Raw genomic sequence first — 16,323 nt, forward strand, 5'->3', positions numbered from 1 at the left:
AGAGGGGAGAAGATAAATGAAAGATATGCAGAAAGTTCTCAGCCCCTTGGAAAACACCACTTGCTTCTTCTCCCACCTCCAAACAGAACAAAAGTTCTCAAGAGTTCTGGCATTTACAATTTATGCTCATGAACAGGTTTATTACGGGGCTTTCTCAAGTCAAGAATAACAGTTCCATGATACAATCATCAGCTGCTTTCACTTGCAAAAGGTCACTGACAGACAACTCAGGAAGTGCAACAGGCTGCTTTTAAAACACTCAGGAGGTGAAGATCTACTGGTTTTATGACTGATTAACAATCTCAAGAGCAGAGATTAATGGTTTCCAAGCAAAAAGGGGAGGAGTTTATGCCTCCTTGCCCATGTTGGCTATTCATCATGGACCTACTGTCTCTCAAGGTAAGCACAGGGTTTTGAAGAACAGCTATGCAGCCTACTTTCACAGCTTTCAGCTCTAGCATCTAAAAGTTCCCTCCAAATCTGAGCAGTACCAAGATAGCTATGGAAATATTTATACAGAATTTTGATATGAAAATCTAAGAACACAATTATCAAGACCTTCATCATCCTCCCTAGGAGCATGCAGTTTTGCATACAATGTTCTGTATGGCAGATTCTCCAAATTGCTAAGACTTTAGCAGGCCTTGGCCATTCTGTTATGCATGTACAGGCTTCACACTGCTCTCTGAATTCAAAGTTAGGATTTTTGGTGACAAAGGTTGCAGTTACCACCCTGTTCTCCCTTTTCCCCAGGTATCAAGGATTTGAAGTTGCAGATATGGGTCGTGGATCACATTATTCTGAAAGGATGTAATTCCACAACCTGAAAACTCAAAGAAGCATCACTGAACTACTATGCGTGTTGGCTGGCACAGGAAACTGGAAGAGAGGGTCCGCTTTCCACTCTATCAGTCAAATAGAACATCATTTTATGAAGAAGTCAAAAGTTTGCAGTCCAAAGCAAATGAAGAAGTAGAAGCATGTCTTTGTAGTACAACAACTGGGAAGCCCTCTAAGGAAAAAAAGAGACCTAAGCTCAAGTCCCAAGTCCAAGCACTGTTTGTCTTTCATTCAATAACTGTTTAATGTAAAATCCATATGCAGTCCTTGGTGCAGGAATTCTCAAAAGAAACAGGGTGACTCTCTCAAGTGAAATAACTGTACTTGGCAAAAGTGCTTGGCAGTGTGCCACTAACTGCAATGAGGCAGATGAATATGCTTTTGGTGCATCACAGATTTAACTTCTTAGAGTCCTTGTCCTCAGAAGCACTTTCATCAAGCTCAGATTTTTCCCTGTACTGCAGAAATGACCAAGGACTCTTGCCCTGCATCTTTTCTCCACAGAGGCAGTGGAAACTGAAAAAGTAATGGCAAGATCTGCAATGTATTTAGGCAGCTCTAGGATTATTTTGATAGCAGGAAGGAGCAATTCTAGCTAGGATATCAAAGCATGACACCAAGTGCTCACAAGATTTATCTTGTAGTCCCACTGTGCACCGCATACATCCTTTGGGACAAAATCCCCTGGAAAGTTTTCAAGTCTTCCAGTGAAGGAGATGGTTCTGTCATTACCAACTCATTCAGAAAAGATGAAAGACTCCTGGGCACTAGGAAGAAGAGAAAAGAGGCAAGAGAAGGAAAGCATTACAGTGGAATCTCTATTACTTGCCATTTAGTAAGTCTATGATCACCCATGGTGCATGCTGTCTGTGAGGCTGTTAAGTAGCACAAGCTCTTATTTCTAGACATGCAGGAAGGTGTTTCTCAACCACATAGGAGGACGGTATCTATGAAAATTAATTTTGGTCGTAACTGGAAACAGAGAAGTACTGACTTTGCTAGAAGTTCCTAGCCTAGTGATACTCCAGTGCTGACGGAAAGCAGCACTCGGAACAACTGGGCCCCCAGTGTATCTGCTGGAATTATTTTCATATGGCTTCTGAGAGGAATCTCTGAGGTGAGAGAGGGCAAGATCGCATCTTCACATTGGCAGGGGACACACAGCTATAGCCAATAACCTTTTCAACAACAGAAACAACTTAGGGGGTAACACGTACAGCTGTCAGCTCGACCTGACATACTTACTCAACCTGTGAAAGCTCCAGCAGGAAGCTAGAGCCCAAAGCATAAAACTAAGTCCACCTAGTCACCTAAAGGTAAAATAAATATCCCCAGTGGAGAAATATCTCATGTATTTTACCTCAGAACACCCTTAGCCTTGAAGGTACTATGATTCAGTAGCCTTCTTTCAGACAAGTTTTACAGCCTGTAATGCCAATGGGGCTAGTAGGGAAGTCCTGTAACACACACTAGGTCTACTGACATTCAGGTGGAAGATGGCAGTCTTGTGTACCAGCATGTCCATTGCTGTTGAGTTATTCAACAACTCAGCCAACTAGGCTGGCATCTTCACTGCATGTCTGACTGCAAGCAAGGCAGCACGATAAGATGCTATTTTTTCTAGTATTACTTTGGTTATGACTGAGACTTGTGATGCCAAGGCGACCTACAGGATCTTCAAAAGAACCAAGCTTGAGCTGAATGCTTCTGAACAGAGTCACGCAGCAGAGAGGCAGCTCTCATGTGTACAGAGGAGACTTCATGGAGTACAATCCCTGAGAAACACAATTGTTCTCTATGTGCTGTGAAGGGAGAGATTGTAAGTCAAATAGGAGGAGACTGCAGGTCAAGCAAGAGAAGATTAGGGAAAGCATCCGACAAACTGTGCCTTACCAACAGCATATATGGCAACATTGCAAAAGGTTAAGTTTCTTTTCCTGTTGGCAGAAGTAGGAGAGAATGTGTAGTTGAGGATTTACCAGTAGTGCACCACATTTGAACCTGCATGCATGTTTCTACAGTAGGATCCAAGCCGATGCATACTAGAAGGACATCAGGTTCATAGTCACGCTAATTATATCCTTTACTTATATACACAACTTAGAGGATGACAATGTGCAAGTGGCTCATGAGTATTAAATGGGAATGCTGCAGGAAGGAGAGAGTGAAAAAAGCATTAACATCAGACAGAAACACTATTAAATCTACATTTTTTGTTGCCAATCTTTTGGAATGACTAAATTAATATAGTTCAGCATCTTATCTGCCCATGATTACAAGTATTTCAAAGATTTTTTTTTTTACTTTTTCCCCATTTATCCATTATCTGTATTCCACAAACATCACAGGAATTGTCAGCAATTAACATAAATAAATCATCACCTTTTCAGAGAAAGCTTCAGTACATGAATTTCAGATGATAGCAAAAAATATTACCAAATAGCTCATGAAGGGGCTGTTCCATTCCCCATTGAAGTCAATGGGAATCTTTTCATTGACTTCAATGGATATTGGATCAGACCCAAATTGAAAAGATCAATAGTGCACACATTACGATGAAAGAGCAGTTATGCCCTCCTCTAGAGAAAGAACATGAGTTCAAGTCAAACAACAGATTACAGGAAGGAACCAGTTGGGCAGAACTTTTTTCTTCTCCTTTGAAAAATTTTGCAAGAGAGCAGCAGCTCAAGATCCTCAGAGCTAAATCTCACAGCCTTTAAGTAACACTCCTCTTCCACTACCCTAGGTGGGGTACACACGTTACATAATGGACAGGTTAGGTAATTCTTCAGTACCTGAGATGAGGCCCAGATGGAAAGACCATATATCAGGGTAGATGATACACTCTGCCCTCCTCCAGAGAGAATACAGTTGACCCAAACCACAGAATATAGTAGAGAAAATTCAATTTTGGTAAACCTCTTGCCTACCTTTAACAACTTACTGACAGACAAATACCTTAGGGTGCCTACTGGTTTCACTGGGACCCCTCCAAGAGCAGCCAGAGCAATTATGTAAAATTCTGTTGCATCAGAAGACTGTGATGAGAAAGGGAGGTGCAACCACACCTACACGGTCATGCTTTTTTTGAAGACTTTAAATCTGAGCATGGCACCCATAGTCACTGGTGGAAGCCCAAGAAAAAGGCAAGAGTCCAGGGAACTTGCCTAAAATGCTTAAGGGAATCCTTATTTTTGTTTCATAGGTATTGTGCTTCAGAAGAGAAAGGTAAGCTGCTTGTCTGTCAACTGTTTGTCACTGATTAACTAAAAATAATGTAAAGCAATGAGGTTTTCTTAAATGTTGTGTCCTTAGTCTTAGGCCACACATGCAGCTTAAGACCCTGCATTGAATTCAACTCACTAACTACCTCTTTAGTATTTTTTGCTAGAGAAAGAAGAAATCCTCAACTCTGTCCATTCTATCCAGACCCCTCTCTCAAGGTAAGGGTGTATTTTGGTCATCTACATTTATAAACAGAGGACATTTGCCTTTTTGTCAAATTGGTAGTCTAGAAGGATGTGCAGTTTAGCTTTTCATTCACTTCATTAGCTTTCAAACAGTCTGATCTCTACCCACTCACAATCACAAGTTTCCTTGAAAGAGGCAAAGGTATTTTTAGGAGAGTTAAAGAATTTCCTTCAAGATTTATTTTCATTCCTCTATCCTCTGACATCATACATGTATTCCCGTCTTTACACATGCACCCCAAAATGACTAATCCAGAATATTTGTTTATTTAACAACATAACTCTCAGCAAGAACTGCTGTGCTCAGAAGCAGTGCTCCAGGACTCTTCCTACTTACTGCTTTCCTTCAGTTTCTCAACCCAACTGTGCAAGCACTGTGCAAGCACTGTGCAAGCTTTAAAGCAGAGAAACAACTTAGCACACAAGGTGGGGGCAGAAACTAACTAATCAGAAAGGAGAAATAGCCATATCAATCAAGGTGAAAAACACAGGGATGAATAAATGGGGTCTGAAGTTGTAAAGAGGGGAGATACAGAGGACTGGGGCACGGGGAATGCTTTCTGGGAGAGGGAAGGAAGAGACAAGCTAAAGCCACTAATTTTTCAACACGGAAAGAGCAAAACAAAGAAGTATGAAAAAAAGGAGAAAAAAAAATTTTTTTAAAGTCAAGAGTGAATATCCACACTGCCAGAAAACATGAACAATATAGACAAATACATTCTAGAAGTCTGCAGCAGTAGGGAATGGCAGAACTGACTGCATCTGAAGTTAGAAAAACATTTTACAGGCAAGAAAAGGCAAAGCAATATATTAATAAAAGTAAACATTTGCTGCAGCAGATTTTCACCTTCCATAATGTGAAGCTGGGATTAAAGCTATTTGACAAATTCACATTACTTTCTCAACTTTCCTACTGCTCCTACCCACTTACTCTTCTTCTGCTCACCTTCTCTTCACAATTTGTTCTCAAGAGCAGCACTGCTACTTGACTTTTATGTTATCCTGCCAGGATGCAGCCTATGGATCTACTGGAACCAAAAATAACTCAGAAAGCTCTCCAAACATGAGCACATGTAGGCTTTCTAAAAACATTCCCAAATGGGAAGGATGGCTTTCCTTGTTTACAAAGTCATAATAAGGAAAGGTTTTTAAACACAACTGCATGGCAAAATTAATACATTTTCCACTGTAGGCACTAAAACTAAAGTGCCACTTAACAAATAATAAAATCACCTTTCTGCTGAAACTGAGTCTGTTTGGACCTACAGTGTCTACTATCAGAAGACCTACAAATCTAAAGGGCAAAACTATTTCAGCAGATACCATGTGGTTTCCTTGGTGAGGGGGCTGTCTACAACCATTTCAGAGGAACGTGGGTTGGCTACAGGTCCATTCATGCAGCTCTTCTCAATTCAGTAGTACCTGATCAGCACTCTGTTCCACCCTCTGACTGAAGCTGAGACTTTATTTTCCCCTCTAACAATTTGCTTAATTCCTCTCAACCTTCAGTTACTGATTACTGTACAGTCATTTGTTGTTAATGGATTAGACTAACACAAGATCCAGGCCAGATCTGCAACATGCAAATCCATTCATTATGCAGCTGCACTTAAAAGTCAACTTACAAATACGCTCTGCGCTCACAAGTGACCTAAGAAAATACATGTATAAGGAAAGTATGGAAAGCTGTACAGCATGAATATAGAAAATACACATGGCAGTTAGGCACCAACAGCTAGTGAACACTTTAAATACAGTGACAATGCAGTAATTATCCATATATCCTTCAGTATGAAGGAAATCGACAGTGCCCCATTTGCAGTATAATCCTGTCCCAGAATCTGTTTATAAAAGTCTCACCCAAGCATTCAAGTGCACAAATAAAATAACTGAAAAGGAGGAGGGAGATCATAAGCAGAAGAGATGGGAATCATAAACAGAACAGTGCACAAAGCCACAAAGTGATAAGTATTGTTTACCTGTCAGTTGACATTGATTAATCTTGTGTTCTGTGATATCACTCAGTGACTCAAACACCTGGAGGCAGCTGTCACAGCTGTGCACAGCTTCTTCTTCTAACTCCTCCCCCTCATCCGGCCTTTTCTTACAGTCTAGCACTTCATCTTCTGCCTTGTCTTCTAGTTTACAGTTAGGGTCTGAAAGAAAATCAAGACCATGATGTCAGGCATCTAAGAAGAGAACCTTTAAAAAGAAAAGAAAAAACCAAGATAGGTTCTTGTGGCAATGATGAGAAGAAGCATATCTGGCATGACCCTGCAGGACACTAGATTTTATTGCTAAATAAGCTAAAGAGGCTTTTTTATTCCTTATTTTTTTTTCCAATCTCAATGAAAGGAAAATTTCCCTTCTACTCCCACAAATGCAGCTTTCTCATTCAAACAATTCTTCCATGCTTCAATGTTAGGTTTGTCAATTTTATCACAGCTATAGAAGATGCTTTGATCACTGTAAGAAAGGATGAACCACCTATGCAATTAGTTTTCAATGAAAAGAAAAAAAATCCATGATTGTGCAGGAACTTCTTTTCACTGTTAACTACAGTGCTTCACAGGAAATTAACAGGATTAAGAGACTAACAAATTTGATTTACATAAACATGGAATTCATCTTCATTTTACAATCCACTCCAATACTCCATCTCACACTATTTGACACAGTTAAAGCCCCAGAAAGATTACACTCTGAGTCAAAATGCTACACATACTTCGAACTTGTGTATGACTTAAGACAAACCAAATAAAGTTCCTGTATTTGCCAGATGACGGAAAACTGGAAACTATTATAAAACTTAAACAGTACACAAGGAGGGCTTTGTCTGTTTGACCCATTAACAAGCATTTTGGGGTTCGCAGGACAGCTCTAGCCTGAAGGCAGCAGTCCTGAGCCTAGCTGAAGCTTCTACACTGGAAGACATGCTCAGACTCACCACCATCCCCTATGCGCAAAGAAGCCACACAGCTTGCTGCACTACCTTGATTCTGCAGATGACCAGTGCAGAGTAAGATAATGCTAAGTCTAGAACTCTTCCTCTTTCTCTGAGGATTGGAGCAGCTTTAACTTCTGACTTTTTGCCCACTTTACTAAAAGCTTCCTTCAAAAGACAGAAATAAAACAATGTGTCTTCCCTAATAAAGCAAACTGGCACTTAACTTTGTTTTTCCTTGGGAACCACAGTACAACAAGTGAAACACCAAAGAAAAATGGTTGTGTATATTCCAGCAAAAGGAATGCAAATGTTTCATCACTTCTCCCTTTTCTGCTTTGGCCGCCTCATCTTTTCTTTTAGATATTTGAGAGCTGAGACTGAAACAAGTAATTTTAGAAAACAAACTCACATAATAACAGGAGATTGTGCAAGCACATTTATGCTCTTTAGCCAAGCAGGTAACTAACCATGATTCGGCTTCTTGTCCACAACACAACAGAGGTGGTATTTGTGAGCCCAGTTTATTTAGTGTTGCAATTGATTAGGATCATGCACAAAAGAGAGGGAAATGGAAATATGCTAATACTAAATTCATATTACAATAGGGAATGGGTGAGGAGAAACAGTAAGGTGATCTCACTTTAAAACACTCTTAAATCCTCTCTCGGCGCCCTACAGCAATATGCGCACAGCCATTCCTTTATCTGCCACTGACCACAAAGCACAGGTGCTCTTGCTGTCCACAAGGAAAGCCAGGGCTCTTGTCATCTTTCTGCATCCTTTGGTCCACACTGCTGCACCCTGCCCTTCAACTGCTCAAATACAGGTGGACCCGCAAGCAGAAACTGGAAACGACCTATGTCAGGAAATCTTCCTCATGTTAAGTGGTTTGCGATCAAACCCAAGGAATTTCTTTGACGGGGTAAAGGGAAGAATTTGTTTTAAGGAAATTGTATTACAGAGGAAACCAGATTAATTTTTAAAAATAAAAAACACATTCTGAAAGCAAAAATATATTTGCTGTGCAAAAGCCCTGCCTATATACAAGAGTGCAATCCTTACATGACAGATTATATTCACAAGGCTCTTTCAAGAGTGAAAACTTCCACTTGGGCAGCTACTTCCAAACAGACGAGTAGTCTGCAAATGTACACACCAAAAAGAGGTGCTAATTAAATAAAAGGACTTTTGCCATTGTCGAATGATCTGAATCTACTGTCTTTCACTGCCACTTTATTTTTTTTATTTACATTGCAAGATTAATTAAAGTGTTTAGGAGATCACAAGGTTATAAGCAGTTCAGAAAAAAGAACACAATAATTGTCTTAACTGTCACAAACTGACCCCAACATCATTAAACACTTGTTGGAAGGCAGCATGTGCACTTCGCATACTATTAGTTGTTCAGCTCAAGCTCCCAGTTTCATCTCATAAAACTGACAGCACTCAGGGAAATGTGGGCACTGGGTTTGAATTTTAACATGAGTATTTAAATGCTGCACATAAAGTTTACAGACCTGTTTGTTTTAAAATAAGGGTAGTGTCTGTCTCTGCTCTAAGTACAGTGTTGAAGGAAAGAAAAAGGAGGGGAGGGAATTCTCAAGACTTATTATTCAGAAACATATTTTACAGGAATTCAGCAATACACACACACGTACACAGGCACACATGCACTGCTTAGTGCACAAAAGCCTAAAGAAGTGCTTGATTTAAAGCTTCATACTTAGAGACCAGTTATTAAAATTAGAATCATTTTAAGACTAATAAATGTTTTGCTTCTCCTTCTGCATTTGCAGATATAAACTCTACAGGGACAGAAGTCAGTCAAGCTTATTCCCTTCTGCTGCAACTTTAGAATACATGCTCTAGCCAACTGGCACATTTGTTTTTAGGTCAACACTTAAGTGGGACCCTCTGGGACCTAGGTTCGAGTTTAGCCTATGACAGCTTTTGTGAAATGAGTTCTGGCAGTCTCAGCCCCTCTCAATGAATGCATTTCCACTGTGATCCACTTCCGTGAAGAGATGTCAGCACCAAAATAAAAATATATTTAAAGAGAGAACATATCATTTGGATATGTTTGCTTTGTAAACAGATAGCTTTTCCATCACAAAAACAAGTATGCTCCATGAAGAGCTGGTCTAACCTTAAACACTTACTTAAACTGAGGATAATCTGTCTTATTTGAGCTGCTCTTTTGAAAGACTAGACTAAAACTTTATAAATGCAATACGCAGTCACCTATACTTTCTCCTTAACCTCCTGTTCAAAGCTCATGATAGCATACAGGAGCAAATGTCATTCATCTCCCACACTTCCTTCTTCCCGATAACTGCAACAACCACAGCTACAATTCCCTCAACAAAGACTGTCTTCATAGTAAGATTATCTTTCCTAACATCTGCAAATGCCACTGTCACTTCCAGAGGCTTTCCTGCCCTATTTCAGAGGCTGCTATGCACAAATTGAAATGTGACAATACATGTCAGCAACAATATACACATCAGCTCCGTTTGCAGGGATCACTGAAAACTATCTAGTATGGAAAGGTGGGTTGCTTTTTGGGGACATAAATAAATTCAAACTATTAAGTTGCTTTAAAAAAGAATAAAATAAAAAAGAACTCAAGAATACAAAGAACAGTTGTCTTCTGTTACTGATTACGTTAACATTATTTATAAATGGAAATTAAAAGAAACATGATTTTCTCATTACTATGTTCCCTGGCAGGTGGTTCTTCTCTTTCCTTCTTCCTCCTCCTCATAAGGGATGTTATTGCTGTAACTTGGTCTAATAAAACTGCAACTTTGGGGAAAATGAAAAATTGCATTGGCTTAAAAGTGTTGGAGGCAATAAAGCCATGGACTTCAATTAATTTCAAGTATGGGAGCGGTTTAAGGCCAACCAGCAGAAATTCTATTCTGCCCATGCAAAAATGAGGTTTCACCACATTTACTTTTTATAACCCATATAAAAGTCAAGTAAAAGTAATGAATATCTAAAAGTCATCTCAGTGGACTGGCAAAGACTATCTGTACTCTTGAAACTCATCTTACATATTTCTGCCTCTGGTACAAGGATCCATAGCTAATCACAACTAAAACATCAAACTACCAAGAAAACAGCCTCCTTTCCTATCCATTTCACTGCCTTGCAGTAGGACCTCCTTCCAAGCCACTTCTGCATGGAAAAGTGCTGGCAAAAGAAAGGAAAACTTAGATCATGTGGTTATAATTATTACCAGGCAAGGAATATTTCTTCAGCTCAGTGGTAAAGTAAAACTCTGTCGCTCTCTGCTCCCAATAGTGTCCATCGCAAAACAACTGCCTCATTAAATCTCTGCAGTAAGATTAATATGCCGTAGCTGCACTACATTATAACTTGGTACTCTATAAAAAGCACATTTAATGGTTAGAGCCAGAGCTTAGATACAAAGTATTACTATAAAAACTTCTGGCAGTGTGTACACAGTGTGGGCCTTCTGCACTGCTTGCTCTATCAGAAGGTTTTTTGTTTTTTATATCAGCACTGCATTCTTGCTATAGAGAAAAACAAAATGTTAAATCTTGCCTAGAAACAGAGAACAACACAGGACATGATGAGAAATAAATAACCAGCAAGACAACTTAACCATTGAGAATTATTTTAAGACAAAAATGCAGAAAAGCAACCATTGCTTGTCATATTGATCTCCAGTTTTGAAGTCCTCTATTTTTCACTCCATGTGTCTACAGCTGTACACATTTGCTTTGTTTTTTTCAAGTTTGCAGATAGCTGAATGGAGGCATAAGTAATTTTGGAACAGTTTGATTAATCTCCCATATAAAAAAAACAGAGAGCTCACTCTCTCTCGTTTCCTCTTTTCAAACAATGTAGTTTATGAGCAAAGCCACCAGAATGTAAAAAAAGGCACCAAACACAAACTCACAGGACCCACACGAAAGAGAAATACAAAGTCTTCTAGCTGAAGAAAGAATTAAGTGCATTCTTCACCTTTGTAAGAGGAATAACTGCAACTGTTCCCAAACAAATTACCTACATGTATTCAGAGATGAATGGCCTTCTAGGAATAGCCTTAAGGAGTTAGCCCTAACTCCAAAAGGTGACCTCAGCTGAATGAATGAGACCATTCAGATGAGTCAGTCCTGCTCTTCAGATAAAATTTTGTGGAATCAGTACCAAAGACTTTTTGGTGCTTTTACAAAGTACTTTTTGCTTTCTCGGAACCATGTTAATTAATCCCTGCCTGGTAAGAAATTATACAAAAAGAAATTATACAAACAATCCTAAAAGAAATTACCCTTATCCACATATCTTACAAATATGAAAATAGTTTCACTAGAATGAACATTTAAGTTTATCAGAACTGGCGCAGGGTGGGCTTTTGTGTGGGGGATATAGAGAAGGATTATTTTTAACTAAAAACAGAAGAAAAATAAGAAAAGCATGCTGCACTTTAGAAGCATTTCCCTTTTAGTTGGCTGATCAACAAAAGATAGAATTTCTAATTCTCAGGATTTAAAAGGTGAGCATAGAGAAATGCTATTTTCCATTGCAAGCCCAAGAACACATTCTACGCTGAAACAGAGAAAGAAGAGTGCAGGCTTTGCAAAAACACCCCGATACAAAGATCCCTCACACTGTTGTCAAACATAAGCAAGCACTAATGAAGGAATTCAGCATTACCAGTCTGTGCGGCTGTATGTCCCACACCTGCCTGCTGGTCCTCTGTTTCATTTTCTTCTACTGTCAGAAAAAGGTAAACAAAACAAAAACAAAACAAAACAAAAAGATGTTAGGTAGGCAGCTGAAGTGTTTCAAGCATCTTTACACCAGCTTCAGTTCTGAAAGCCAGTAATGCTTGCACAACATGGGCAAGAAAAGCTGCACTGCAAAGTGCGAAAGTATAGATCAGACCAAAACAGAATATGCTGATGTATGACAGCTACAAATCAGAGAACAGAGTGACCAAATTGTTTTCATGGCTTAAAAAAGCAAATCGAATTTCCTCTGGGATATTTGTCTTCAATGCATTCTACTGTATTTGATTATGAGCTAAATGAGAGAATAATTCAGGGCTTTAAGATTCTACTTGCTCCACACAGATAAGAGAAAGCCTTCTCCTGGCAGACGGGAGAGGTGTGTGTGCTAATTCATACATAAGCTTTAAAATATAATAATAATCCTATGTTCAGTAGCAAACATCTCAGCAGTGCAGACAGCCTTGCAAAGGAGAACTAACCCCATGCTGTTTTACTGTATATACCATGCCAGCATCTTTCCCTTGGCTCACAGCTTTCCAGAGCTGTAGAACTAAAAACAATACAATTCTTGTCAGATTCACTATTCAAAACTTGTTGGGCAAGAGTGAACCTAACAAGAGCCATTCTGCTGCTACTTTGAAAAATTAGAGAGCGCTGTTCTCATATGCTCTGATACGATGCCTAAGTAAGATTGACTCTCCCAAAGTAAAAGGGAAGAGCTAAAAGGCAGAACCATTTCCTTTTTATTCTCCCAAAGACCATGTTCTTTGAGTTAGAGAACAGCGGAGAGAAAAGAATTCGTTCTCCCTCCACAGGGGAAAAAGCTGAAAGGGGAAAGACTGCACTTCTGCAGCATTTCCACTCCCAAGAATTCAGACCTCAAAAAAAAAAAAAAAAAAAAAAATCATGCAACTGAGTTAAAGCGCAAAGATTTGGGGTAATTTTCCTGGTTCTTGGGACAAGAGAGTGCAACACTTAGGGTCACATATAAATCTAGACAGAAATTCAAAAGAAGAGATACATATACACACTCCACAGGTACCTCTTTTCCTCCTCCGCCAACCCCAAGGCTTCATACAACTGGTTGTTTCTAGAATCTGAGTTTCTAGAAAAAAAACACCAGTTTTCATAAGGACACTCTTAGGACACCAGAAACTTGAAACACAGTGCATATATTAGAAAGAGTCAAGTACAATCTCCAGAGGCCTCTAAACAATCTCTATCCCTGCCCCAGAGCTGTGGCTAGTAAGTGTACTCTTCTCACCAACAGAGATCTGATAAAGTTTCCCCAGCCCTGGAGTAAGTCAAGTATTTCACAAAATACGATTTTATGAGCTGACTGTTTCAGTTGAACTTGTATTTTGCAGCCATGAAGTTACCACTACTTCAGCTATGATAACACTGTGTGATTTTCTTTGTTACGCTGAAGCAGTCATTCCAGCAGTCCTCACAGCCAAAATAAACTGGTCAGGCAAAGAAAGCAATGGGAAACGCTCAAGTAAAGCTGAGTTTTGGGGAACACATGGTCAAATCCTAAGACAAATAGAAAGGTTTTTCACTGGGGCAGCACAGATCAGTTAACACTCCTCAATAAAGAAAAATAAGGAATACAAGTAGTATATGGTTAAAAATAAAATAAAATAAAAAGACACCACCTATTGTGACCTTCTCAAAACCCCAGTAAACAATCTGCAGCAGCCCAACCTGACCTTGTTTATGCCACCATCAGCTGTTGATCTCAAGAATAATCTCTAGAACTGAAAAACAGCTCCACTGTTCCATCCCTCAAGAGGAAACCTTATTAAAGGCTGTAGACTTTTCTGTTATCTACCTCAACCACAATGCATGTCCCAATTCAGTCAAAAAGACAGTTTAAAAACTCTACCATTTCTTAAGTTTCAAGATAGAATTGAGGTGACTGAACATGAACTTTTCAAGAACTGATACCCACGTGGGAAGCTTGAAAATTAGCAGGCACCTGCTAAGAAGTAAACAAGATCTGTTTGTTTGAAGCAACTCTCCACTCGTAAGTATATACAAACTAAAAATGCAGTTCATCTTTCCTGCTGTTCTGTACTGCATATCTGCTGCCACCAGCTGCAGTACCAGCATCTCTCACTGCTACTGAGAAGTGACTGCGCGGTAAAATGTGCTCAGCTTCACACTACTGACTGAGAAGTACAGCAAACACTTTAGGGTCTTAAAACAGAAAAAAGAAAAGTGGATCCTGCCTAACATTGGTTTTGTATATGCAGTTTCTAAGGTGAAAAGATAATAGTGTATGCCTTGTGAAACCCAATGTTTAAAACTTTCCTGCTAGGCAGGGGTCTGAAAATTCTGAGAGAGCTGAGGTCTGCCTTCAACAACAGCAGACCAATATGTCGTTATTACACTAAAAAAGGAAACAAGTACCAGAGCAGGTAACCTTATGATTAGCGTCTTTCTGAACCATTGTTCAAGCCCCTTAAGGATTCTCAGTCACAACAGAACCAAGTAGGTCACAACAGGTCAAAGACTTGCTGATAATATTCAACTAGACTGATGTATTTGTCAGGAAAATTAAAACCTCATTCAGGAGAAAACATGGTAAAAGGAATAAGAAAACTACCCCACAAAACCTGCTGAATGGGAAAATGTTCGCATTAGCAGAAATCATTTACAAAACTGCATCTCCTTTTTCCTCTGCAGTGTTAGATCATTCCTCCAGCTAGCATGGGTATTTGTCACATTAAGTAAGCTACAGCTGGTAGCATCAGATAAGCTTTCAACTAGCACTTTATGCCTATCCACAACCAGACCCTGAAAACTTAACTGCTATTTCACCTCTTAGGCCACTGTTAAACTCACCTGACCATGAAAGGTCGTGTGACATGCAGCCAACATTAACTTCCCTTAAACATTAAATAGACTATTTTCTTTCAGGAGAGTAAGGCAACTTTAAAACAGAACCATAAAGGAGAGAGATGCCTTAAACTTTGCTAATCAAAAACATCTCTCTAGCACTAGCACGAAATGTAACTACAGAAAGCCACAAGGATGATACTCTGCTAAAACAAACATCACTATTATTGAAACATCAAAATTACTGATACTCTAGGACTGTAATTGTGAACAACGAGGTCATCTTCGTGACAGCATGTACCACCTCCTAGCACAAGGTAAGATAAATTCTAGATAGAAAAGTCATAGAATACTAGTAAAGATGCCACCTCAGGAAATCAGAACAATAGTTTATGAAATCAGACAATGAATAAGTGATGTTACTGCTAAGCAGCACTTCTGAATACATTTGAAATAATGTTGCCATGAAAGCAACAGTATTCCTTGTCCCTACAAATTATGCCTTTATGACCACGGGTCACCTGTTTTGTTAGCTGTGGAAACATTTCTCAATTGACTTAGCTGTTCCTTAAAACAACAATCCATGAAGTCCCTACCATGTATTTTCTGAGCACAACATTTGAAAAACAATACAAACAGGAACTCCAACTAATAAAAATTTGAAAAAAGCCCAGATCACCACATCCCTGGCACCACGCTTCTTGAGAGCAATTAAAATATCTAAGTAAAGGAAAACAGAATTCCAGCATGTCAATTCTATCTCCCACTATAAAAGCTTGCGGGTTGGACAGACACCAGGTTTTAAAATATTACTGAAAAAAAAAAAAAGTATCTCTAAACTGAAGTTATATCTACATGAAAGGTTAGGACATTTCAGCTTGGGTACAGCCAGCGTCCTGGTTTCACTTCACCTCTCATGTTTAGGCTACTGAATGTCAACATTAAGACCAACTATTTCTTTTTAAGGTGTGGGGGGGGAAGCCAAAACCAAGAATACAAAACCAACCAACAGATAAAGTACTACCATCAAGGAGAGCCAATAAGGAAAACCTGATGGAATTTTGATATAGAGGTCCCAAACTCAGAATTAATCTCCTGACTGCTCTACAGCAACACCTGCTGATCAATAATGATTTTACCCCTTAGTCTCTTCATGGAACACATGGTCAGCCTACAAAGGAGGAAGATTATTTTATAAAGTTAGTACAATATATATACAGATTTTCTAGCTTGCAAAATATCATTCATATTCTGAGTAACCAGGATTCCCCTTCACTGAAAAGTTATTCAGTAGATTGAGCACCCCAAGGAAGAGCACAAGTCATTTCTGGTTGATTCCTGGGAAAAACCTTGTATGGAAAAGAAATGGATAAAATTAGAAACGTGAAAAAGGACATTTTCACTGAAAGGGAAGCCTTTTGGAGAACTCTGGCGAAGATTCATGGCTCCTGAACTATTACAA

The 16,323-nt window shown here is 39.2% G+C and overlaps 1 protein-coding gene across 12 annotated transcripts in view; it reads right to left on the bottom strand.

Annotated features, from left to right (window-relative positions):
* Window positions 1–16,323, bottom strand: part of ZNF521 (zinc finger protein 521) — a 236,040-nt gene that overhangs the window by 204,354 nt on the left and 15,363 nt on the right. For 4 of the 12 annotated variants that reach the window (XM_065668142.1, XM_065668146.1, XM_065668151.1 and 1 more), the window contains exons 3-5: window positions 13,063–13,125; window positions 11,944–12,003; window positions 6,290–6,466 (exon numbers count right to left, since the gene is read on the bottom strand). In XM_065668142.1, coding sequence (XP_065524214.1) covers window positions 6,290–6,466; window positions 11,944–12,003; window positions 13,063–13,125 — 300 coding nt within the window. The remainder of the gene's footprint in view (window positions 1–6,289; window positions 6,467–11,943; window positions 12,004–13,062; window positions 13,126–16,323) is intronic. The other 8 variants (XM_065668152.1, XM_065668145.1, XM_065668149.1 and 5 more) reach the window with 3 other exon arrangements.

The sequence above is a fragment of the Lathamus discolor genome, chromosome 2 (genome assembly GCF_037157495.1).
Source record: "Lathamus discolor isolate bLatDis1 chromosome 2, bLatDis1.hap1, whole genome shotgun sequence".
In the NCBI taxonomy this organism is placed as follows: domain Eukaryota; kingdom Metazoa; phylum Chordata; class Aves; order Psittaciformes; family Psittacidae; genus Lathamus; species Lathamus discolor.